Source organism: Homarus americanus, unplaced genomic scaffold, assembly GCF_018991925.1.
Source record: "Homarus americanus isolate GMGI-L3 unplaced genomic scaffold, GMGI_Hamer_2.0 scaffold56333, whole genome shotgun sequence".
In the NCBI taxonomy this organism is placed as follows: domain Eukaryota; kingdom Metazoa; phylum Arthropoda; class Malacostraca; order Decapoda; family Nephropidae; genus Homarus; species Homarus americanus.
The window spans coordinates 8,739,292-8,766,056 of record NW_024734940.1 but is presented as its reverse complement, the minus strand read 5'-3'; the positions used below and the strand labels follow the sequence as shown (position 1 = coordinate 8,766,056).

The following is a 26,765-nucleotide window of genomic DNA, read 5'->3' as shown; positions in this document are numbered from 1 at the left end:
CCATTGACTTATGAATGAAACCCTATAAGGAGTTCTTACCCGAACTAGCTAAACCCCTCTGCTCCACCATCAATGCTTCCCTCAGTCAAGCTGAGTGGAAGACCTTGTTTGTGTCACCTTGCCCACGTCAACGAGCCCACAATCCTTAAATTAGCTACGGCGCATTGCTATTACCCCAATACCCAGCTTAATCTGCGAAAGTTTCGTTTTTGACTGAACCTTTGCTGATATTGCAGACGCCATAGATCCTCAGCAATTTGGCAATAAGAAAACTTCCTCCACCACTCACTGTCTTGTCAGCTTTCTCGACCACATATACTGCCATCTGGAAAAACGAAAGACTTCTGCGGCTGTCGCCTTCATTGGCTTCACCAAAGCATTTGACCTAGTCGACCACAATTGAATCATCAACTAAGCCATCGACCATGGCTTACAGACTTCCTCAGTGACCGACGCCAAGCAGTACGCTTCCGAGGGGCTGTCTCCACTTTTCAGTCACTCACCTGTGGTGTCCCCCAAGACATCAAGATGGAACCACTCTGCTTCCTCATGCTTATCAATGATGCCCTAAGAGAAACTTCTGCTCGTTGGAAATATGTCGAAAACTCCACCATTGGGATCAGTGTGAACAGTCTCCAAAATTGGGCTACTAGCAACCATGTCACCATCAACCATACCAAGACCATGATTATGCACATCAATCTCTCCACTGACCTTGTCCCACCCCCCTCCATTACTTTGGGTATCAACACACTCCAGAATGTGGACTCCACTAAGCTCCTCGGCGTTACTATAGATAACAAACTAAATTGGAAAACACACGTCAGTAACGTTGACAAATCCTCCAGTTTTCGTCTCTACCTCCTCCGCTTACTCAAGTCCCTTGGAGTTCCCGCGCTAGAGCTCCTTAGTGTTTACTCAACATTCATACTTCCCAAGCTCACCTACGCTTCTCCTGTCTGGTCTTCTTCTCTAAATGCCACACAACAGAAACACCTAGAAAGGGTGCAGAAGAGGGCATGCAAGATTATTCTCTCCTCTTCCTACTCCGCATATGAAGAAGTACTCATAACACTGACCCTCTCGGCTCTCTCTGATCATCACAACGACCTCATCTGCAAATTTGGGCATTATAGAGAGGTTCCTTGGGGCCATTCCGGGAGTCTCCCCCTCACTCATGAGCACTTGGGAACCACGCTTCGATACTCTCTGGGTTCACACATTATGGAGAGAGAGTTGGCCACGCTGATTGTACCAGTTGGAAGTGCGTGCAACTGTATATTAGACTCTCATGGACGGCCATTTCTTCGACTCAATGACTTCGAATCATTTTACGACTCTCAAATATTGCCCCACACACCCATACAATTTTATCTAATCTCTGATAAAGTCTTCAGTGATGAAGCAGCCACAACACAAACATCGCCTTTTAGTGGATCAGTCTGGTGGCACCGTCTTTGGAAGTGGTTGGGACAAGTGTGTCATATAAACCCTGGAGTGGAGATTACTTGCTGGGCTGCCCACCTTGGAGTGGGAGATAACTAGTGACTATCCCATTTTAAGATACAATGTACTGTATATAGGTTTATATCCCACTCAGCATCAAGAGGCGGGAAAATTTGTTGTTAACCCCAGTCATCGTGTGAGTGTTGACCAGTGTTGACCAGTGTTGAAGAGCCAAGTGGATCCTAGTGGAGCCAACTGTACATCCCATTCAGGGTAACACCGTATATTTCATCAGTAACTCATCACCATCACACTATATTGATCATGGATGAAGGTAATAAATAAATACTCAATACTGGTTTGGTTATCTTAAGTAATAAATAGATATGCAATTATTTTTTTTCTTCGGTACAGTTTCTCACGAATATTAATAGTCCAAAAACTCAAAGGTAAATTCAACTTTGGGCAACTGATTTCTTTCTGTCTTTGAAGCGATAGGACCTCTGATTCTAAATGAAGTAGTTTGGATTAGGTTGAGTTAGGTTGGGTTGGGTTAGGTTGGGTTAGGTTAGGTTGGGTTGGGTTAGGTTAGGTTAGGTTGGGTTGCTTTGCTAATTCACCCCTCGTGGCGAGTTCTTTTAAAACGGTTTAAACGATCCAACCCAACCAATACCTAACTCAACGTAACCCAACCCAACCTAACCTAACCTAACCTAACCCAACCCAACCTAACCCAACCCAACCTAACCCAACCCAACCTATCGTAGAGAGCTTAACAGATGGCTCTTTTGGCGAACATTATATTGAAATAAAAAGTGATTTTGGATATTGAATGAAAACAAAAGAATAAATCATAAAAAATTAACAATAACTATATACTGGAATAAAAGTTAATAAATGTTTTGAAAAAACGTATCATAGGTAACTATACAACCATAAGTCTTTCATGATCTTAAACCAGACAAAAAAGATTCTAGTAATAAAAAAATATTAAGTAACTCAAACATCAAGTACTTCTTACCATATTGGATCAACACCCGTACGACACTCACTACAACACCCGTACGACACTCACTACAACACCCGTACGACACTCACTACAACACCCGTACGACACTACACACAACACCCGTACGAAGACACTCACTACGACACAACACCTGTACGCATGATACCTCACTACAACACCCGTACGACATGCCACTCACTACAACACCCGTACGACACTCACTACAACACCCGTCACTACAACACCCGTACGACACTTCACCACAACATTACAACACCCGTACGACACCACAACACCCGTACGACACTCACTACAACACCCGTACGACACTCAAACACCACAACACCTGTACGACATTCACTACAACACCCATACGACACTCACTACAACACCCCGTACGACACTCACTACAACACCCGTACGACATTCACTACAACACCATACGACACCCACTACAACACGACACTCACTACAACACCCTGTACGACACTCACTTCTACAACACCTGCAATCTGTACGACATTCACTACAACACCTATGATATTTCACGACACTACCACAACACCCGTACGACACTCACTACAACACCCGTACGACACTCACTACAACAATTCCATACGACACTCACTACAACACCCACGACACTCATCACAACACCCGTACGACACCTCACTACAACACCCGTACGACACCTACTACAAACATTCACTACAACACCCATACACCTGCACTGACACCACCACAACAACCTGTATGACACTTACTACAACACCCGTACGACACTCACTACAACACCTGTATCACCGTAGACCTACTACAACACCGTACGACACTCACTAAACACCATGAACCACAACCCAATGACACTCACTACAACACCCGGTACGACACTCACTACAACACCCGTACGACACCACTACAACACCCATACGACATTCACTACAACACCCATACGACACTCACTACAACACCTGTATGACACTCACTACAACACCCGTACGACACTCACTACAACACCCATACGACACTCACTACAACACCCGTACGACACTCACTACAACACCCGTACGACACTCACTACAACACCCGTACGACATTCACTACAACACCCATACGACACTCACTACAACACCCATACGACACTCACTACAACACCCGTACGACACTCACTACAACACCTGTATGACACTCACTACAACACCCGTACGACATTCACTACAACACCCATACGACTCACTACAACACCCATACGACACTCACTACAACACCTGTAGACATTCACTACAACACCCATACGACACTCACTACAACACCGTACGACACTCACTACAACACCCCACGACACTCACTACAACACCCATACGAGCCTCACTACCGACACTCACTACAACACCCATGACCTGCTACAACACCCTACGACACTGCACCAACACCCTACGACACTCACTACAACACCCATACGACACTCACTACAACACCCATACGACACTCACTACAACACCCATACGACACTCACTACAACACCCGTACGACACTCACTACCAATGTTTAGTTTACCTGGTGGGGGCCTTTAGGCTTGGTGGTGGCAGCAAGGAGACACCAGCACCGTAAACAACACGCTGGCCCACGTCGATTATTGGTACCATAATAATAATAATAACAATAATAATAATAATAATAATAATAATAATAATAATAATAATAATAATAATAATAATAATAATAATAATAATAATAATAATAATAATAATAATAATAATAATAATTCGTCATAATCTTTACAGTTGAATAGGCATGTATACAAACAATACAGGACTACAGTTCAGCAGGTACAGTATATACTGGGCATGCACTGGTTCCTGAATGCATCCGAACCTGCTCCAGTGCTGATCAAGTCTGGTCTTGAAACAGCTCCCACTCGGTGCTGTCCCAACACTCTCTGGCAGGTTGTTCCAAGAGTTCACAACTCTCACTCCAAAAATATTTGCCCTCACAGTTTTCAAAACTGATAGAAAATAAGTTTGTTGGTTGTAAAATATTCTCGGCTGATCATGAGCGTGCATCCTTGAGTAAGCAACAAAATGCCATGTTATTGTGTCAGCTGACTCACTGTTAGTCAACCATCAGCCATCCCAGTGTGGCCAACACCTGGTGAAATATAACCTTTCAAACAAACCTTACAAACACCAGAGAACAATAATTTCTATAGCCCATAGATATCCTCTATCACTTTTATGTTCGTTTGGTCTTTTTTTTTTTGGGGGGGGGGATATTATTGGAGTACTCGATGCCTCCTGGGCTGTGGTAACAGTGGGCCATGTAACAGATTTGGAAATATTGGCGTGGAGTGTGGTTGTCTCCAAGGGGACTAGGGTCAAGCTTAGGAAAGCTGACCAGGGTGTGGAGTGCAGTAACCCTTACCAGGTGCTGCAGGAAGCTGGAGAGGAAGAGAAGAGGCAGGACGGTATGGATCAAGGAGAGGAAAGGGCAGTTATACAAACCCTGCACACAGGTAAGGTCGTGGTAGTTGGTGACAGCCAGGTGAGGTTTGTGGATAGGGATTTTTGTGCGAGAGATAGGAAACGTAGGACTAGGGTATGTTTTCCTGGGGCTGAGATAGGGCATGTAGCCGAGAGGTTAGACAGAGTTTTGTCAGGGGAGGGTACCAATCCAGTTGTGTGTCTTAGTGTGGGAGGAAACGACATAGGTAAGGTTAGGAGTGAGGAACTTTTCAAGAGGTATAGGGAGGCGCTGGGGAAGATTAGAGATAGGGGAGGGATCCCAATAGTATGTGGTGTCTTGCCTAGAAGAGGGGTTGGTCGTGAATGGCTGTCCAGGGCAATTGCTATTAATTGCCGACTGGAAAAACATTGTGCAAACAATGGTTGGGCATTCATTGATGGCTGGCAACGATTTTATGGCAACGACTACCTGTACTGTCGCGACGGAGTACACTTGTCTCGTGAGGGGGTAAAGACGTTGTCTGCATCCCTGGAGCGTGAAATTGTCACTCCGAAGGGGGGTTTCGCCAGTAGAGAGGGGTCAGGGGGGGAGTCAAAAAACAAGCAGGTCCTGGGAAGTAGTGAAACAGAAGTAGATAATGCTGAAAATATAGTTAGTCATAATAACAAACATCAAAGTAATAAATGTAAAACAGATAGAAACGGAAGAAATATATTGAGTGTTTATTATACTAATAGTAGAAGCCTGTGTAACAAGATGGACCAGCTCAGGGCCATTGTTAGTAAAGAGAACATAGATATAATTGCAATAACGGAAACATAGATAAATTCAAACAGCAAGCATTTTTTAGCAGAATTTCATATTCCAGGATATAACCTATTTAAATTTGACAGAGTAGGAAGGAGAGGTGGCGGTGTAGCAGTGTATATCAGGGTGTCATTAAAAAGCTGCAATAAATAAAACATTAAAACAAATAGCGACAATGAAAGTATTTGGGTAGAGATTGGTGAGGGCAGTGAATCCGTAGTCATTGGTGTTATATATAGACCACCTAATTTGAGTAGGAACGATGGTAAATTGCTATGGGAGGAAATAAAGAAGGCATCTGATAGAAACAATGTATGTATTCTAGGCGATTTCAACTTTTCAGGCATAGATTGGAAAAATCAACTTAGCGATAATGAATCTGAAGATTTTCTAGAAGTAGTACAAGATAGTTTTTATATCAATTCATAAACTCGCCCACTAGAGGAAATAATATCCTCGATTTAGTTCTCAGTAATAATGAAAATCTAGTAAAAGATGTTGGGATTGGAGACGAACTAGGAAACAGTGATCATAAAGCCATATATTTTAACTTAATATGGAATGGTAGGAAGAAGGAAAATTCGGCCTTGATCCCGGATTTTAGGAAGGCTAATTACGGTAGCTTAAGGAGAGACCTAAGGGATGACCCTATGGTCAAAAGATTAATCCCCCCCACACCTCCGGAAACTGTCAACTTAGGACGGGAGAACCCAGAATTTAATTTAGCAGCTACTTATGAACAATTTATTGCGACAATCTATAATGCTCAAAATAAATACATCCCTAAAAGAAAATTCAGATCGATACGGAACCAACCAAAATGGATGAATCATAGACTCTTAGAAAAGTTAAGAAAGGCAAAAATCACTTACTTGGTTACTATCAGAACCTAACAAGACAGGTAAAAACAGAAATTAGGAAAGCAAAGAGAAATTATGAAATCAAGGTAGCAAACGAATCGAAAAATAACCCCAAAGCTTTTTATCAACTGTATAAAATCAAAAGGTTAGAGATAATAGGTCCCTTAAAACTACGACAGAGAAATGACTGATGATGAGTTAGAAATGTAGTAATGCTAAATAGTCATTTTTTGCCCAGATTCACAAATGAAAAATGAAGCACAGTTTCCAGAAGTTCATAAGGTATATAACGACAGTATAGAAAATATGTTGATGAATATCAATATTACTAGTAATTCATGTGCTTAAAGAAATTAACAAACTGAAGCCTCATAAATCGCCTGGTCCAGACGAGGTATATGCTAGAATATTAAAAGAATGTTGAGATGAGTTGAGTAATCCATTAGCAGTTTTATTTAATAAGTCATTAGAATCGGGCCTAGTGCCAGAAGCTTGGAAACTTGCAAATGTAGTTCCGATTTTCAAAAAAGGTGATAAATCAATTGCATCAAATTACCGTCCCATTAGTCTCACGTCAATCATAGGCAAGTTGCTAGAGTCAATTATTGCTGCAAAAAATCCAGAAGCCACCTTTGAAACATTCAACTTAATTCATTCTTCTCCGGGTTCACCCAGGGACGTTCTTGTCTCAAATTTGCTTAAGCTTTTTCTCAGAAGTATATGAAGCGGTAGATAATGATAAGTCATATGATATAATTTATTTAGATTTCAGTAAAGCATTCGATAGAGTCCTCATGAGAGATTGATATGAAGGTAGAAGCACATGGAATAGGTGGATCAGTATTAAAATGGATTAGGTCATTAACTGGTAGGAAACAAAGAGTCAGCATAAATGGATTAAAGTCAGACTGGGGTGCGGTCAAAAGCGGAGTTCCCCAGGGATCTGTATTAGGCCCTCTGCTGTTTGTTATATTCATTAATGATCTTGATTTAGGCATAACTAGTAGGATTAGTAAATTTGCAGATGATACCAAAATGGGGAGAGTGATAAATTCAGACAGTGACTTTGAACACCTTCAAAGAGATCTAGATACCTTACATGAGTGGTCAGTAGACTGGCAAATGAATTTTAATACTGATAAATGCAAGGTACTACAGATAGGAAGACGAATACAAACGTTAAGTATAAACTAGGTAACACGGAAATAGAAAACTCAGTTTGTGAAAAAGATCTAGGTGTATTTGTTAGCAACGACTTGAAACCTAGAAAAACAATGTATTAGCGTTCGCAACAAGGCAAACAGGATTCTTGGGTTCATATCTAGGTCTGTGAGTAACAGAACTGCTGACGTTATCTTGAAACTTTACCTAGCATTAGTGAGGCCACACATGGATTATGCGGTTCAGTTCTGGTGTCCTTATTATAGAATGGACATAGATTCTTTGGAGAGAGTACAAAGAAGAATGACAAAAATGATCCATAATATTAGAAACCTTCCATATGAAGAAAGACTGAAAAGCTTAGGCTTACATTCATTAGAGAGGCGTAGAGTTAGGGGAGATATGATAGAGGTGTACAAGTGGGTAAGTGGGATTAACAAGGGTAAAATGGAAGATGTTCTGAAGCTCAGTAATAACGAAATAACTAGAACAAATGGCTTTAAATTAGATAAATTCCGATTCAGAAAGGATATAGGCAAGCACTGGTTTGGTAATAGAGTTGTGGATATGTGGAATAGGCTACCGAGTGCTATAGTAGGATCGGGGACGCTAGGGAGCTTCAAGACGAAGTTGGATAGGCACATGGAAGTGCTGGGATGGGTGTGAAAGGGATCTGCCCTGTATGGGCCAGTCGGCCTCCTGCAGTATCCCACTTTCTTATGTTCTTATGTTCTTATGTTCTTATGATGGTATACAATTTGCAGTGTACAGTTGCCCACAGGTATAGTGTTCCGCCCCTCGGTGGAACATGTGGTCAACAATATATATTTTCAGTAATATTTGTACTCGAGATTTGTGTGAAGTGATATAATATCTGTAAAAAAGGATCGACTATGATTCCGACGTGGCCACATGTTAGGAAAGGCCACCGGGGAGTGGAACACTATACCTGTGGGCAGCGTGTAAGCGAGTTTTCGTCGAGTGCAGTGTTTTGGCCTTTTCCCGGGGAAGGCAATAACAGCACTAAACGAGAGATACCCATCTACCCTTAATTCACAAAACATACAACTTGTAGGTTCCAGACGGCCGACTCACGCATACTTTAGTGGCTTATAATCAACGTCACCAGCTTCGATTAACATTCCGCCCCTAATAAAACTGAACTGCACCTGCCGTCTGCATCCTTTGTATCGGCGACAGAACTGTAATGGGAGATTTGAAAGGTGTCGTCTCCACCACTTGGAAATCTCACACGTAAGATGGTGAGAGGGACCAAGGCGATACGTTTAAAGCATCATACAAATGCTAAATTCTCTTTACTGGAGTTTCAGGCAAAATTATCCATGACAAATATCCTAAATTTCCATATATGTTAGCAACTAATAGTAATTTGAACAGTTATTTTTTACGTATGTACACTACCAGATACTGAATTTGCCACATAACAGGAGAGTGGTCATCCAGCCATACCTTAGGCCGGATTTCTGATATAACTTGCATAATCATTATTATAGTAAAGCCTCACTACCTCGTAACGTTTGGCAGCAAGTAACGGGATATAAGCAAAATCCAACCAAAATATACAATTTTGTCGCGGAAAGGAGTGGAATCAGTGTTGAACGGTGATGAAGTGTTTAGTGAAATCAATGCTGAACAGTAACAACTGAGAGTCGTGGCCAAGTTATTCGTCACATCCACCAATATGGTCTCAGGACACCCCGTGATAGCTGCCCTTGGGAACCTAACACGGGGAAAGATGAGAACAATCGAGGGTCGGCAGCGAGCGAGCTACATCACACGGTATGCCCAAGACACCACATGGTATCTCGTTGTCACTGCAACGCCACGTAATGATCAAGTTGCTACCACGCCACGTGAGGTCCCTCATAACACCACCTGTGAACGAGTTATTTCAGCACCACGCGAGGTCCCTCAAACACCACCTGTGAACGAGTTATTGCAGCACCACGTGAGGTCCCTCATAACACCACCTGTGAACGAGCTACTGCAGCACCACGTGAGGTCCCTCATAACACCACCTGTGAACGATTTATTTCAGCACCACGTGAGGTCCCTCATAACACCACCTGTGAACGAGTTATTGCAGCACCACGTGAGGTCCCTCATAACACCACCTGTGAACGAGTTATTGCAGCACCACGTGAGGTCCCTCATAACACCACTTGTGAACGAGTTATTGCAGTACCACGTGACGTCCCTCATAACACCACCTGTGAACGAGTTACTGCACAACGTGTTTGCTGTTCTTTGCCTCTCCAGTATGCAATAAGTTATTTCTGCCCAATGTAACTTATCAACGTTTTGGCTGCTGTAACTTTTCAATAAACCGTTGTAAATAATAATAATAATAATAATAATAATAATAATAATAATAATAATAATAATAATAATAATAATAATAATAATAATAATAATAATATTATGATTATTATTATTATTATCACACACCCAGACAGTCTATAATCCTCCCACGCGCACACAAACACATACTCAGTACTCCTCAGAAACACATTATTTCCAGCTCACGTCGAAAACCTTGGTGTTCTCACGAAATATTATTTAATCTCTTATATACAGCAAATCATTTTGTATTTGTTTCATCAGATATATTAAGTATTATTACCAAACTCAAAATCAATTGGAATTCGAGTTAAGACATTCTTATTACTATCATTATCTTTATTGTTATTATTATCGCTGTTATCATCCATCATCGCCTTCAGAAACAACGTGGATGGAGAACTCAACATGGGCGGTGATGGAGGCTGAGGATCCCTTGCCACAGTGGGTAATCATTGTAGACAAAATCCTCTTCTTCCTCCAGTCCTCCAACCTCGTCGTCCTCCTGCTGGGGATGGGCGCCGCTACTGATGTCAAAGAGGTGAGGTATTGATGTCATAGAGGTTTTGTCATGCATCTTGTCCTGCCTCAGCCACTGTTCTTTTGTTATTCTCGATCAGGTCCTCAAGTCCTGAATGCTTAAGGTCTGGTACAGACGTGGGAAGGGTATTATCCAGTATAACTCTACTAAACATCGCAGGTTTCCTCCGGGTGACGTACCCGGTCCTCCTGTACTAACACTGGATATAAAAGTTCATAACAGTAATAGAGAACAGACTAACCGCTAGTAAGCCGATAGGTGGTGATATAATAAATATGATATCAACTCTTTAATAATTTCATGAAAGGCTGAAATTCTGGGGGAACGTCCCGGTTTAGATGAGATTTTCTTCATGACCGCAAGAAGTGTGTAGTGATTAATGGCACGAAATCGTCATGTGCGCCCGTGATAAGCGGGGTACCACAGGGCAACGTTGTTGTTGTTTGTTTGATACATGATATGCCGGATACTGATCGTTCCTCTAGACAAATATTTGCAAACAACATTAAGTTATTCAGGGAAATTAAGAACATAACGAACTGTGAACTGTTACAGGAAGATCTCTGTCAGCTTCAGGAGTGGTCAGAGGAATGGCTGTTACTTTGCCTTTACTTTATCCTCTCCGCCACTGAGCGGTTTATTAGCCGCTTGAGCGGGCGGTTACGTCTATGTTACGCTTTGTTGGCAAGTACTGAACATGTACTGGTTCCAAGATGTATCTGAACCTGCACCAGTGTTGATCAAGTCTGGTCTTGAATGAGCTCACACTCAGTGCCGTCACAACACTCTCTAGCAGATTGTCCCAAGGGTTCATAACCCTCACTCCGAAAAAGTTTGCCCTTACAATTTTTTTTTCAACTTGTGGCTTCTCCAACCATAAACTGTGATCTCCAGTGAAGCGGGCATCCTCCAGCTCCAGATATGGACACTCTACTGGGCAATGTCCTCTAAAGTGTTTATAGACTTATATTAAGTCCCCCCTTGCCCACCTATTGTATAAGCTAGGCAGTTTCGGGTGTTCTAATCTATCTGGATAACTGAGGTGCTGTAGTGCAGGCACCAATCTTGTGACCATCCTTTGGACGCTTTCAATCAACTAGCAATCTTTAGCATATCTCTGGAACCATACGGGGTGACAGTACTCTAAACGGGGAAGCACCTCACATCACTTTTGAAGAGCGTTACGAGAGTATCTGAACGACTTTATAAAGGCGGCGGCACACTGGGCACTTTTCCTCCCAACCGTGCTGGGCCAACACGGTCCGAGCCAGCAAAACAAAGAGACGTTTTCGTCACATTGGGAATTTCTGTTGCAGTTCTAAGGCGATGTCCTTCCACTTGCCTTTCTTCAGGAGGTTTTTGCTGAAGTGCTCATGTCTGTGGTCCCACAAAACAGAAGAGTCCCTAGCGCGCTCTATTAATTTGTGCTGTGCTTAACAATTCCAAATAACCTTTCGAAGAAAGGCTACGTTTGGGTGCTGGGGAAGCCATCGTAAATTTTGCCAGGTGGCGGCGGCTGGCTGGTCAAAGAAGACCCTAAATAATGATTAATAATACTAATGAGGTTTTAAAGTGACGAATAAATAAACTTGTCACGGTTTCATGCGTTATATTTAAATTATTATTGTTTCATGATTTATTTCAATTTTTACTTCAATATTCAACACCTAATATGAAGCTCATTGAGCACTAATCCGGCCAGCAAAGCTCGCCGTTAAAACGTTGTCAGTTTCTCACAACATCCGAAATCCTGCTGCTTACTGGGCCTTCAGGCTAGCGACCAACAAAATCGGCCAACATGTTGGGAGGAAAGTGCCCAGTGTGGCGTCTTGGGAGGGAGGTGTTGCCAAATGCTGCTACAAGAGAAATTTTCAAGAATGTATTGTATAATCATATTAAAGAAAAAAATTTCTTTCGTATAGTAATACACCAAGTGCTATACATAGAGACGAAATACTACTATCAACTTGCGCATGTCGTGACGTAACTGTCACTGAGCAGGCCTGCCACAAGCCACAAAGTCGATCATCACGATCGAGACAGAGGATGGCTACTATTGTATTGGTGTTTTATGAATATGATTACATATCTTCATGATTAGGAGACATCTGTGAGAACCTTTTTGAAACCTGGTATAAAAGGAGTACCATTCGTTTAAAACCCATTACGACATTTCGCCAGAATAACTTGGCATCGTCCGCGAACATTTGTATGGAGGAGTGTATAGCTTCTGGAATGTTGTTTATAAAATGAACAAACAACAACGAGCCCAGTACAGTCCTGCGGTACCCCGCTTTGTCATGGGTACACACTGCTTGAGGCCACGAAGAAATTCTCTAAACCACGGCAAGACACTTCCCCGAATTCCGAGCCATTCCAGTTTAATTTCCAGTCTTTCACGACAAAGTCCAGATATATACGAGTGAGTATTCTCGATATTGCCACCATGCTCTAGGATCTGGATCCATACATCCAGTAACGTCTCGGCATAAAACCGTGCTGGCATTCCTTTACTAGGTCGTTTCGTAGATGTTCCTTGAAGGCATCTCGTATAATGCTCTCTAGTAGGCCTACTTTACACACTTTGCTGGTCAAGCTCACCAACCTATAAGTATTTGTGAAGTGGCGATCTCCCTGTTTGAATATAGAACTCACATATGCCACGTTCCAGTGGCTGGAGACCTTTTGCTCGTCCATGTATCTACAGAACAGGATTTCAAGGGGCTCGGCAAGCTCGTTGCAAAACTCTCTTAGCGCTTTGGGATGCACGCTCTTTGTTCCGGGCTCTTATAAACCTTTAATTTTGATAAATTGTTCCTAATACTCTCTTGTGAGAACATTATATGTTAGTGCTGTGTCAAACTGTTTTCCTGAAACGCAGGGAGATTGTCCTCGTCCTCTGTTGTTAAAAATGAGGAAAAGAATTTGTTTAACGTCTCCGCTTTGACCTGATCTGACTCTGCATAACTACCAGCTCCAAGTCTCAGATCTGTTAATTTGCTTAACTGTAGAAACTTAGAAAGCCTCGTTTCCAATCCGCCTCTGAAATTCTTTTTCAGCCCTTCCGCTCTTTGACTTTGCTTGGTTCCTGGACCTGGCATACATCTTCCTGTCCTGCTAGTCATTTGTCTCGACCCATCTCTTGAACTTATAAGTTTTCTTCTTAACTTTGTCAACCGCCGCGTAGTTCATGTGGGTTTGATTTTCGGTATAATGTTTTCAATAAAATAGTTAATTTTACTGACTATGAAGTTCGGGTCGTATCCGTGTTCTTGTTTACCAGCGAGTCAGGACAGTGAATACCCCTCATCTCCTTCATCATCCTGTCGTGATCGCCAATGTAATATTTGAACCTTGGCCTGCTCTTGTCATTAACTGTTAAAATTGTTCGGTCGGAAATGCATTGATATGCATCTAGGTCGTACCAAAGCAAATAAACTAGTACGACACCGAATCTAAGCTCATTTAAAATCATATTTGACCAATAATGACAAGAGGCTTTGGCACATTCTAAAGGCAGTACATGCTTTGTACTTGCAAACGGTGTTTAACAGAGACATGACCGACTGCCCAAGCAGTTACGATAATGGTTGACAAAGAAAAGGAAAGATTGTTTTTGTTATAATACTATTACTGTGCTTCAACAACTAGGGTCTATGAGCGTAACAAGGTTTAATAATGCACTATTACATCAACATTAAAAAATTACAAAAGATAGAACAAATAAACTAACATAGATTCCCTTGTTGTAGATTCAACCGTCAAAGAAAATTATGGCAGATGAAAGGAAAACTGTGTAACACGTCCTCCATTCAGCTGCGCTAGACATAACCATGCTTGACAATTATGGCCCATGTCATTATCTGGAGGTTAACACATCAAGCATTTACCAGAGCTTTCTGAGTAGAATAATTTAGTTGTACCTTCCCCAGATCTGGCATCACCTGCGGCGGCCGTGGGGTTGTATGATCGGTGTGGTGTGTCAGTTCGTGTTGCTACCAGCTGTGGGTTTTGGTCTCTGTATCATCTTCCAGCTACCACCCTACCAGGCCTTGGGCGTCCTCATCCTCACCTGTAGTCCAGGAGGAGCCTTCTCAAACTTCTTCACCTACTGGGTGGATGGAGACCTCGCCCTCAGGTGAGTCGTGGCTGTTACATTCTTTTTTTAACCCTTGAGTACGATGCCGATTCATTTTGTCACGGAAAGTAACGCAATAAGTGTATATATAGTTAAGTAAAACTAAGTAAAATAGATTTATGCTTTTCATACAAGGTAATAGATGACTAAGTTGCTTAAATGCTTACCTGATAACTCGGACGAGTTGAAAAAAGAAGTAAATTTGAACAACCCGCTCGAGTTACTAATTAAGTCAGAAATGTTTTCGCGGTGATGTGGAAAATCTATCTCCTAAACTAAGATTCGTTTATTTGCCAAAAGTTAACTGAAAACTATGCCACATTAAATGAGTAAAATTACCAAATATAAAGAATTATAGTATTGTTATTTAGAAGACCATAACGGTTAAAACATTTTCGCGGGTAGTCACGCGGGTAGTCACGTGACTATAGAAAGACGCAATGCTGGGTAGGGCGTTGTAGTGGATTTCTCCCCTACAAACGCTGTTTGTCGCTGAGTAGCTGACCCCACCAATTCCCCAGTGTATGCCTCGTGGTCTAGGTCAACCAGCGCCGCCATACACCACGGAGCGGGGGTCAACTACTAAACCACGCCTACCCCCGCTATTAAAGACCTGACCTCGTGGTGACCTGGCTCTTTCTACCTCCACCAACCAGCCAGCAACACCTCCTCCGCCGCTGCCTGGCGGCCCTCGCTCCTGCTCCGCCTGCCTGGCGGTCCTCTCTCCCGCCGGCGAGCATGGCGACCCACAAGCTGTCCTTCTCTGAGCGTCCTCACCAACCAGCTCTCTCTACATCATGCTTGTAACCATGCTGCCTTCCCAGCACCAAGCTGCATTGTACATCCAATACAACATGTATATAGAGAGCACATCGTGAGTTTCCTTTCTCCATCCCATCCTGAGTGTGAACCAAACAAACATCTTGAACCCCACAAATGGTGACTCCCGGAGATTCGCACTCGCACAGGATGGAGGAGAAACTGATCACGCTCCCAGTCTTCAAGCAACATGGAAGACTGGCTTATCCACACAGAAGCAGCTCTCATCGGCTCTACAACTACTGTCTCTACACCGCAGGTGCTCCCTGCTACTGTCATGTACTCAGCTGCTGTCACGAGCCCTCATCCGCTTCTGCTGACGCTGCCCTTGCTCCTGACCCAGGCCCACACACCCCAGCAGGCGCATCTGACGACTCTATACCTGTTGCGAGGGAAGCACAACATTCATCGCCTCCACACACCCTTTTTCTCCCTCTTTACTACCACAGATATTGTGTATCTCGACAGTTGTGTCCAGCGACCGGCTCATCCACGCCATCGCCGTTGTCTCACATGTGGCATGCACAGCCCGTTCTGCCTCACATGTGCTATGCAACCCTGCAGACAACAAGTCTCCTACACTGCCTGGAGGGAAGGGGGAGTATTGTAGTAGATTTCTCCCCTACAAACGCTGTTTGTCGCTGAGTAGCCGACCCCACCAATTCCCCAGTGTATGCCTGTGGTCTAGGTCAACCAGCGCCGCCATACACCACGGAGCGGGGGTCAACTACTAAGCCACGCCAACCCCCGCTATTTAAGACTTGACCTCGTGGTGACCTGGCTCTTTCTACAGACACCAACCAGCCAGCAACACCTCCTCCTCCTCCTCCGCTGCCTGGCGGCCCTCGCTCCCGCACGCGAGCATGGCGACCCACAGGCTGGTCCTGCTCTGAGCATCCTCACCAACCAGCTCTCTCTACATCACGCTTGTAACCATGCTGCCTTCCCAGCACCAAGCTGCATTGTACACCCAATACAACATGTATATACAGAGCACATCGTGAGTTTCCTTTCTCCATTCCATCCTGAGTGTGAACCAAACAAACATCTTGAACCCCACAGCGCCACTTGGGACAGACCTCCCCAAGCCATCGAGAGATTTACAAGGCACCAAACCTAACAGACTACATTCATGAATTTTAGACGGTCCAAGGCCTTCAAACAACAATTCAATATTATAAGTAGTTCATTTATCCTGTACCTGATTCATAGTAAATCATTCATCAGAAGCTGTGATGGAGTTACACATCACCGGCTTGGCGATCCAAGAAGGCACACCCGCCACAGTTAAGATAAAGTATCCTTGTTATATTGTATGGGTAAAATTTAGACTGTCTAATCCTGACTTAAAATTGTTTCCGGCGCTAATCTGCAGGAACAATTTAGTTGGGATATTTGTTCTAACCATAACATTTCGAGTAGTATTAAACATCCTTGCGGTATAACAGATTTAGGACTACATACAACATCCAGCATCATGGTTAAATTATTATAGTAGATCTTTTGTTATTTGCTTATACCAGGGTATTCTCTCGTTTATTAATTAAATAGAAAGTGCATTTAATCTTTAGAAAATTTGATAGTATGGCAGTGGTGACATTATTTACAACTGCAGTAGAGTTGGGCCTCGACTTTCTACATTGCGTATTTTTATGGGGTCGCGGTCGTTTCACTAAAAAATTCAGGCGTAAATAACTTGTGCAAGTTTTTTTCTGACACCTTAATCACAACCAAATTACCCACTAAGACCCCTTAAACTCAACCCTTCCAGCATTATGATGACAGCCATCTCGTCAATGGTGGCGTTCGGTGCGATGCCCCTGAACCTGTTCATATACACTCAGCGGTGGACGGCGCAGCAGCTGACAGTCCCCTACACAAACATCCTCAAGAGCCTGGTGCTGGCGGTGGTGCCCTCTATTGCTGGCATGATCATTAGACGCAGGAGAAAGACCATCGCTGAGAAGGTCAAGATGGTACGTCAGGTTCCTCCCTACATACTAATTCCAGTCTTCTAGTGATTACAATGAGTTACATTACTATCTACTGCGGCACCTTGACCAGTTTCATATATATATATATACATATACATATACGTATACGTATATGTAAATGCATATGTATGTATGTATGTATGTATGTATGTATTTATGTATGTTTGTATATATATGCTGATAACCACAAGGAAAGAAGAAAACACGAAGTTCCCAAGCGCTTTCTTGATTATCAGCATATACCTGGATCACGCACAACTACAGTGATTTACTTGTATATATATATATATATATATATATATATATATATATATATATATATATATATATATATATATATATATATATATATATATATATATATATATATATATATATATACATATATATACAGTATAGGTGTTTGTGTGTGTGTGTTATGCACACAGGGTGGTGTAATGCATCTAGTGTACTAGCATTATGTTAGTGTTAAAGTGCAAGCACTGCTTGCTTCCTCTCGCTTTCAGCTACCTTCGCTGGCTAGCCCTCGTGGTGAACAGGGAAGCAACCTTGTGTAAGTCGTCACCTGCACAGCCTCTTCACCATCAAGACTCCTGCTGTGCCTCCTCGTGGCAACACACGGTAACTGGGTGCCTCGCAGCCCAGGCTAGATCAGCAGGGGATCTCAGAGCAGCAGTGGACCCTGCTGCCTTGCGGATTAACCTTGGTAGGTATAAGGCTATGGGAGTAAACCCTGAAAAAAAAATCTGCGGTGGAGCCCCGCATCAGGCAGACATGCTTACAAAGCTCCAACAAGACCCCAACGGCGGTATAGGCGGAAGAGGTGACGAACATTGGAACCCAACAACTACACCGGCGGGTGAAGGCAATGCAAGATGGACAGGCTAAGAAGGCGAAACCCAACTAACTGGGCTATCGGCAGTCCTTTACAACTCTCCCGCTCCCTAGTTATTGCAGTTACCTGCACCACTGGATCAGGAAAAGGGAGAGCCAAGATGTGTGGTTACAGCCACATAAATCAACTCATGCGCAGCCGTCATCCAGTTCATCATACTTTTCAGCGTCAAAGTCCCTATACCCCTAAAAATCCTATGGCAACAAACAAGTGGCGACGGGAAGAGGCAAAGATGACTGCAGGAAGTCTCAAGTCACAATTCTGTACATAGAGGGCATATATAAGATGGTCGTTTACGCAATGGGTTCTTGGCATCAGTGCAATCCGGTCCTGTCTGTGCCCAAGACATAACCTGCTTAAAACAATCAACCTGACTGGGCAACTGCACCTTGTAAGGCCATCCAAATGCGGACGAAAACATAATCATAATCACAGATCAAAGCAAAAACGATACAACTTCTTAAGGTCGCTGCATGGAATGTCAGAACCCTTCTGGATACTCGCACAAATGAGAGTCATGAATGAAGAACCGCCCTTGTAGCAAAAGAGCTGCCTAGGTATAACATCGTAGTCGACCCTCAGACGAGGGTCGACTCACAGAACAGGGGTCTGGCTATAACTTCTTCTGGAAGGGTAAGCCTGCTGCAAAGAGAAACTGCATTTATGGAGTTGGCATTGCCACCCATCATTCCATTCTACATAGGCTAACTGAAATGCCTGTTGGGATCAACGAGTGCCTCATGACGCTCCGAGTTTCACTGAATCACTCATATCAAGCCTTCATCAGTGCATACTCCCCAACGCTGGATGCAGAAAATGACATCAATGAGGCCTTTTACGCCAACCTTGACAGAGTGCTTACCTCTATCCCAGAAAAGATAAGGTTGTGCCCCTAGATGACTTTAAAGCCATAGTTGGCAAAGATACTGACATATGACATGGAACCATAAGGAGAAATGGGGTAGGTAAGTGTAATCCCAACGGCATACTCCTCCTCAGCAAGTGTGCTGAACATAACCCCACTATCACTAATACCTTGTTAAGGCAGGCCGACAAGTTCAAGGGTTCGTGGCATCACCCACGATCCAAACATTGGCATCTCATTGACTACATCATTGTCAGAGAAAGAGATCGCCGAGATGTCCTCATCACCGGAGCAGTGCGCGGCTCAGACCACTGTGACACAGATCATCGGCTCGTCAGAGCCAAGCTCTCCACGTCGCCCCAAAACGGCTAAGACAACAAGCCTCCAGAAGAACGTTTTAACACCAAGCATCTGGAGGATCCAGCAGTAGCACATGCTTTCACAGAGCAGCTCGAGGATGGGCTGATAAGCAACCTGACAACAAACAACCCAAATGCGAGTGCCGAATGGGGTATCCTCGGCAATGCCATGACAAAACCTGCAGAGAGACCCTACATCCAGATCAAAAGAACACACCAGGATTGGTTTGATGAATGACCCGGAGTCCAACATGCTCGTCGATGATAAACGTGCTTAACTGACTGGCAGAACAACACTCAGTCTCTGACAAAAGCTGATGTCTTCCACAAGAAGAAAATGGCGGCCCAGTGGAAGCTTTGCAATCTAAGGAACAATTACTTGAAAAATTAAGCACCTGAAATGCAAAAACTTGCAGATCAACACAAGATGCGAGAAATTTTCAATTCTACTAAAACATTTTATGGGCCAATTACTTATGACACAGCCCCCCCCCCCTCCGCTCATCCAACGGGAACTCCCTAATAAAAAACGAAGAAGGCATCCTTCTATGCTAGAAAGAGCATTACCATTCACTACTCAACCGAAACACCGATGTGGATGTCCTGACTACCCAGCAAGTCCCTCAGCACCCAGAGCTGACCCACCTCAGCTATCCTCCATCCCTGGAGGAGGTAGCTACTGCCATTAAACAGATGAAAAATAACAAAACTACAGGGCCTGGTGGAATCCCAGCCGAGGTATATAAAGCAGGAGGACCTCTGCTTACCAGACGTCTCCACTCTCTCCTGGAGAATACATCGGAGAAGGAGGATATCCCCCAAGCTCTTAAAGACGCCTCCATCGTCAATACTTATAAGAACAAGGGAGACCGGTCAGACTATGTCAACTACCGTGGCGACCCGCCGCTGTCTGTAGCTGGCAAGATTATCGCTTGTGTCCTCTAAACAGACTTCTTCCTAAGGCGTAAAAACTCCACCTAGAATCTCATTGTGGCTTTAGACTATCACGTGGCACCAATGACATGATCTTTGCTGCCCGCCAGATACAGGAAAAGTGCAGAGAATAGTGTCGTGACTTGTACATGGCCTTCGACTCGGTCAACCAGGAAGCCCTCTGTCAGACCCTTAGCCGTCTTGGCATGAACGGCAGTGTCCAACACAATGGCACCCAATCTGAGTTCTTCCCCATCCAAATAGGGGTAAAACAAGGATGTGTACTGGCACCAACTCTTTTTTTTTCATTTTCTTGGCTGCCTTCCTTACCTGTGCCAGTGTCAATTTAGCCGGCAGGTGGACATCCAGCACTGGATGAAGGGTCTTTTCAACATAAGAAGACTCCAGGCAGGAACAAAGGTATCGGCAGCTTCCATTACTGAACCTCAGTATGCAGACGACCTCACCCTTGTTGCTCACACTAAATGCGACCTACAGGAAATCCTGAATACCTACGCTGATGCGTATTCACACTTCGGTCTTGAGATCAATGTACGTAAGACTCAGGTTCTCTTTCAACCTGCCCCTAGTTCAACCACAACCTCCACCATCCATACAGGATAATGGCACTACCCTCTCTAATGTTACCCGCTTTAAGTACCTTGGCTCCCACCTGTCCACCACCGCGGACATCGGTGAAGAGATTCAACATCAGATCAGATGTGCTTCTCAAGCCTTTGGCGGACTCCATACCCGTGTCTTCAGCTGTAGGGAGATGAAATTATCTACAAAGTTGCACGTATGGCAACGAGACATGGGTCACATACAGGAGGCACCTCAAGGCACTTAAAAATTTTCTCCAACGTAGTCTACGTTCCATCCTCCGAGTTCGCTGGGAGGACAAGAGAACAAATGCCAGTATTCTCACTGACACCAACTGTAGGAGCATCGAGGCTACCTGTGGGGGATAATCTATCTTGTAATTTATTTGTGTTTTTGAAAGGGAAAGGTACTTCAGACTGTGTTATAAAATGTTTATCAAATGATGCAGACAAATGTAGAGTTTTTGTGGATTTATACAGAGCATTTGATAAAGCACAGTGAAGTAGTTATGAATGAACTGGCTGCTCTAAGGGTATCAGGAAAGTTGTTACCCTGGATAGGTGACTACTTGCATGGAAGGAGAGCCTGTGTATGGTATCAGGGATGTTTGTTTGAGGAAAGAGCACTTGAATTAGACACCCCCCAAGGGGGAGTATTGAGTCCAATGTTATTTAATGTGTTAATGAACAAGATAGCCTCGCAAAAATATCCTAAAGGAGTTGAAACCATCATTTATGCACATGACATCTTATTTCAAGGAAACTCTGTCAAAAATTTGTAGATTGCTTTAGAAAATTTTAGTGTTCTTTCTCAAAAGGTGGGCTTAGTTATCAATGAAGAAAAAACCAAGTGTGTATGTAAAGGAAGAGGAACTGAATCTCTTTTTTCTAAAAGGAAAAAAATATTGAAAAAGTGTCAAAATATGAATATTTAGGAATGTATAATGGCTTTACTAGTGAGAGTAAAGAGGCAGAAATATATCATGTTCTCACTCAATGAAGAGCAAGATTACAACCCTTGAAGGCTCTAGCATGTCGAGGTAAAGGTGCTGGGGTACCCATACTGAGAATGATGTATATTTCTACCATAACATCACTTATAGGCTATGCAGCACCTGTCCTCTCTTGTACTGGTGAAGGAAGGCTACAGAAGCTTGAGATCATGCAAAATGAAGCAATGGGAATAATTTTAGGAAGTCAAAAGAATGCAATGATTGAGATAATGAAAATGGAACTAGGGTTACAAAACATTTCACAGAGGGTCAATCTGTGTATCTGTGTGTCAACTGTGCAACATTCATTCAACAAGTTCACGAGGTATGTGTGTGGACAGGTGTGCGGATTGATTGGGTGGGGCTCGGTAGGGGTGGCCGCAGTGCTCATCATCGTCAGGTACAGGCAGGAACTCATCAACGCTAACCCGGGTTTTGTCGGCGCTGCAGCCCTCGTTCCCTTCCTCGGCTTCGCTGTCGCTTACATCGCCGCCAAGATCGTCTGTTTCGTGAGTATTTTTTCTCATTCATTAATTTATTTCCTCAATCATTCGTTGATCTATTTCTTCAATTACTTATCTATTTCCTGACTCACAGATCTATTTACAAATGTATATATTTCCCCAGAGTCACAAGGTGTGCCGGACGGTGGCTATCGAGACCGGGTGCCAAAACATGTCGGTGGCACTCTCCATTATGTTCATCTCCTTCACCGATCGTCAGGTCAGGTCAAGATGAGTTAGGTTGAGTTAGGTCCGATTAATTTAGGTTGGGTTAAATTAGGTCACAGTTGGGTTATGATGGGTTTCGTTAGGTTGGGTTTAGTTAGGTAAGGTTGGCTAATCTAGGTTAGGTTAAGACAAGTTTTAAGTTCAGTTAGGTTAATGTAGGCTAAGGTTAGGACAGGTTGGGTTAAACTAGGTTAAGGCTGGGTTAGGTTAGGTTAGATTAAGATAGGATGGGTTGCAGTAGGCCACGTTAAGACACATTAGGTTAATTGTTATGTTTTCGTATACAGTTTAGGTCAAGCATAGATTTGGTTAAGTTTTAGATTTCGTTAGGTTAAGCTTTAGGTAAGGTTAAGTTTTAAGTTCGGTTAAGCTTTTGGTAAGGTTAAGTTTTAAGTTCGGTTAAGCTTTAGGTCAGATTAGGTTAACTTTAAGCTTTAGACTAGGTAAAACTTTAGGCTTGTTAGGTTAAGCTTTAGCGTTAAAGTTAGGTTAAGCCTTTGAGTTAAGTTAGGTTAGTTTTTTCTTTTTTAGGGTAGGGTAGATTAGGTTAGATTAGGTTTCTTTGGTTAGTGTTAGATTTGATTAGGTTAGGTTTGTATGGTTAAGTTAGGTTAGGTTCGGACACGTCATGTTAAGGAAGATTACTAACAACCCCTGAAGATAATATAACAAAAGGAAGATTACTAAGTTGTCTGTATGTGACATGATTACAGATTCTTGGGAAGCTGGTGATATTCCCTATCTTGTACGGGGTGTGCCAGCTAGCAGAGATCTTCACAGGCATTGCTATTTTTCATTTGTGGCGTTACACACAAAAGCGGAGAGGTGATAACGAGAGCCCAGACGACCTGGTCAAGATGGAACAACAACAGCTGGACCACAACAAGGAGGCTGAGGCTAATGATGATGTTACCTACGTTGTCCGGACCAGTGTGCCTCTCCCAACACATCTGAGTCAGGTGAAGACGCGTGCGCTCACACACACACACACACACACACACACACACACACACACACACACACACACACACTTGAATGAGACACTGTCTATCCTAAATTTGTTAGTCCACACTGATTGGTCCTCAAATAGACTATAACACTAATGAATATGACCTATATAGATGAACCACTGTCCTGTGTGGCAGTGAACAGTAGTAGAACCCTCAGTGTCAAGACCCAACTGAACTATTCAGAATTGGCAAATTGTACTCCAAACTTTGCCAATAAAGTTAAACTTGAAAATAAACACACACCCCCAGTCTCTCTCTCTCTCTCTCTCTCTCTCTCTCTCTCTCTCTCTCTCTCCTCACTTTCATTGTCTCTCTCCTCCCTCTCGCTCTGTCTCCACTCTCCTCACCCTCGTTGTCTTCTCTCTCCTCCTACAGAATATTTCTCACCTCATCAGCATTTGTAGTCAACCAATCAATGTTTCTCACCTTACCAACATTTGTAGCCAACCAATTAAAATGTTTCTCACCTTACCAACATTTGTAGCCAACCAATTAAAATGTTTCTCACCTTACCAACATTTGTAGCCAACCAATAAATGTTTCTCATCTTACCAACATTGATAGCCAACCAATTAGAATGTTTCTCACCTTACCAACATTTGTAGCGAACCAATCAGACTGTTTCTCACCTCACGATATAAAGATTACCGTATCACTAAACGCTACAACATAACCTCATTTGTTTTTCTTTTTTGTACAATCCAGCACCCTGAACAGATGCCACTACAATGTGACCCGGAACAAGATGACCTCTCGCAGGATGCGTCTAAAAAGAGGTAAGAATAAATCTAAGAACAGTTAAAAATGTGTCTATGAACAGATAAAGATGCGTATATGAACAGGTAAGAATGCGTCTATGAACAAGAACAAGTAAGAATGCGTCAAGAATAGTAAAGAATGCGTTTGAACAGGTAACAATGCATCTATGAACAGTAGACATAAGGTGAAGCACGTCTTAAATCAGTTGCAAATGCAAAAATAAAGTCTCCCATATTAGCCGAGACAGATATTATACGAAACTCAGTCTAAATATTCCAAGAAATTAAAAGTTTCTTTACATTGCAGCTTCAAGACACAACAAGAGTGAGGTGGTGTTAGCCAAGGACGCTGAGGATGCCACTGACAGTCACATAAAGACTGACTCCTTATCCTCACACCTTGCTCTTGATAACTTAAACTCAGATTATCACCCGCTTGTCTCTGAAGCCAGACACAAGCAAATGTGTCTCGTTGACGAGGGTATCAACATCAAGCTGTTTTGGATTCCCTATCACATGGGCATCAGTCAGCATCATAAGGGCGATGCCTTCGCTAAACTCGCATCCAACAAAGACAATGTTGAATACAATCTAGGACTGTCAAACAGAACCCTAAAAATTGTAATTAGGAAATAACTTGATGAATTCGAAGCAAGTAGACAAGTGTAAACAGGCACTAGTCAATCCACTGTTTACCATGATGAGATGTATCAAGTAAAACATGTATATGGAGCAAGTAACAAGATCACTAGATGTTGTGACAGCTAGACTAAGGTTAGGATATAGGTACCTCTGGTAGGATGTTTGGCAGTAATGTCCTTCAAGCATATGTGAACAAAATTAAATGTAAAGTGTGTGTCCAAACATACGGCCACACATTCAAACACTACGCCTTAGACTGCGAAAAAATAGAACCTTATAGGGACAGACGCAAGTACATTGTGTATGCAATGAAAATAAAGTTGTCTCTGCTCGCATTACGATAGGATACAGACCTACCTGTAAACACTGTAATGCTAGCACCCTTCAACACTATTGCCTTGACTGTCCCACTGTCAGGGACCTCCTACCACAGGACGAGTCACTAACCACTATATGTCACTACCTACAAATTCATAATAATTTAGATTTAATTATTGTACGCTACCCACGCTTTGGTGGGTGATAACTCCTATTGTCCTTAAATCTATCAATATTGTCTCCATATCATAAATCATAGCGTGTCCAGCGAGACACGAGTACCAATGTATTAGTGTCTGACCACATGGTCTTGTGACTAGGTTTGTCACCCACTTGGGTGTAATAAATTAAATAATAATGTAAGCAATGACACAGCACTTTATCTCTGATGATTAGATAACAGATATACTAAGGCTGTATCCACACTTCGCATCTACTACCTGTCAAAATTCTGTGTACCAACAAAAACAAACAATGTAATGAAAATACTCTGTAACATTCAGTGCCATAATATCCTGACCACTGGGGTCTGATAAACACTCTTTGTGGCCTCTACTTTTCATCCTTTTGCGCTACCGCTCACAGACGCCATCGCAGATTATAGGGTTATTGATATTGCGTAGAACGTTTGCTGACACCCTGTCCTAAGGTTCTTAACTCAAAACACCTGAGTATATCATATGATGCCACATGAGTTTGAGTCATAGTTCTCTACCCAAGGTGTATGTGCCGTGAGTTAATCAGTCCTTAAGCAGCCATGAAACAGTTGAGATACCATGCCCCGCACTCAGAAAGGTCCCTCGGCACGGCAGTCTATGTACATAATTCAGAGAATACGTACACCCTGTTAAAATACAGTCACAAGACCATACTTCACCCTCACCCTAAGGTTAAGTGTGCAAAGCAGAGTGAAGACATACCTAGTATCCGAGTGGGAGTAAACCTGGACTCTGAGCAAATAGCCGTGAAGTACAATCGGAAACCATATTCTCTAGCCCGCCTGGGTCGGTGCTGGAGGTTAGTACAGTGTCCTTTCTGGACAGGGGCCCACTCTAACTATC

At 43.0% G+C, this 26,765-nt stretch overlaps 1 protein-coding gene across 3 annotated transcripts in view; it reads left to right on the top strand.

Annotated features, from left to right (window-relative positions):
• LOC121870615 (solute carrier family 10 member 6-like) overlaps positions 1 to 26,747 on the top strand; it is a 32,203-nt gene extending 5,456 nt beyond the window's left edge. For 2 of the 3 annotated variants that reach the window (XM_042372458.1, XM_042372457.1), the window contains exons 2-9: positions 10,491 to 10,648; positions 14,581 to 14,786; positions 17,377 to 17,581; positions 22,587 to 22,754; positions 22,873 to 22,968; positions 23,690 to 23,935; positions 24,692 to 24,762; positions 25,052 to 26,747. In XM_042372458.1, coding sequence (XP_042228392.1) covers positions 10,502 to 10,648; positions 14,581 to 14,786; positions 17,377 to 17,581; positions 22,587 to 22,754; positions 22,873 to 22,968; positions 23,690 to 23,935; positions 24,692 to 24,762; positions 25,052 to 25,073 — 1,161 coding nt within the window. In that variant the 5' untranslated portion in view covers positions 10,491 to 10,501 and the 3' untranslated portion in view covers positions 25,074 to 26,747. Of the gene's footprint in view, positions 1 to 1,458; positions 1,781 to 10,490; positions 10,649 to 14,580; positions 14,787 to 17,376; positions 17,582 to 22,586; positions 22,755 to 22,872; positions 22,969 to 23,689; positions 23,936 to 24,691; positions 24,763 to 25,051 lie in introns of those variants that run through there. The other variant, XM_042372456.1, reaches the window with a different exon arrangement.
• Positions 26,748 to 26,765: the final 18 nt, after the last annotated feature.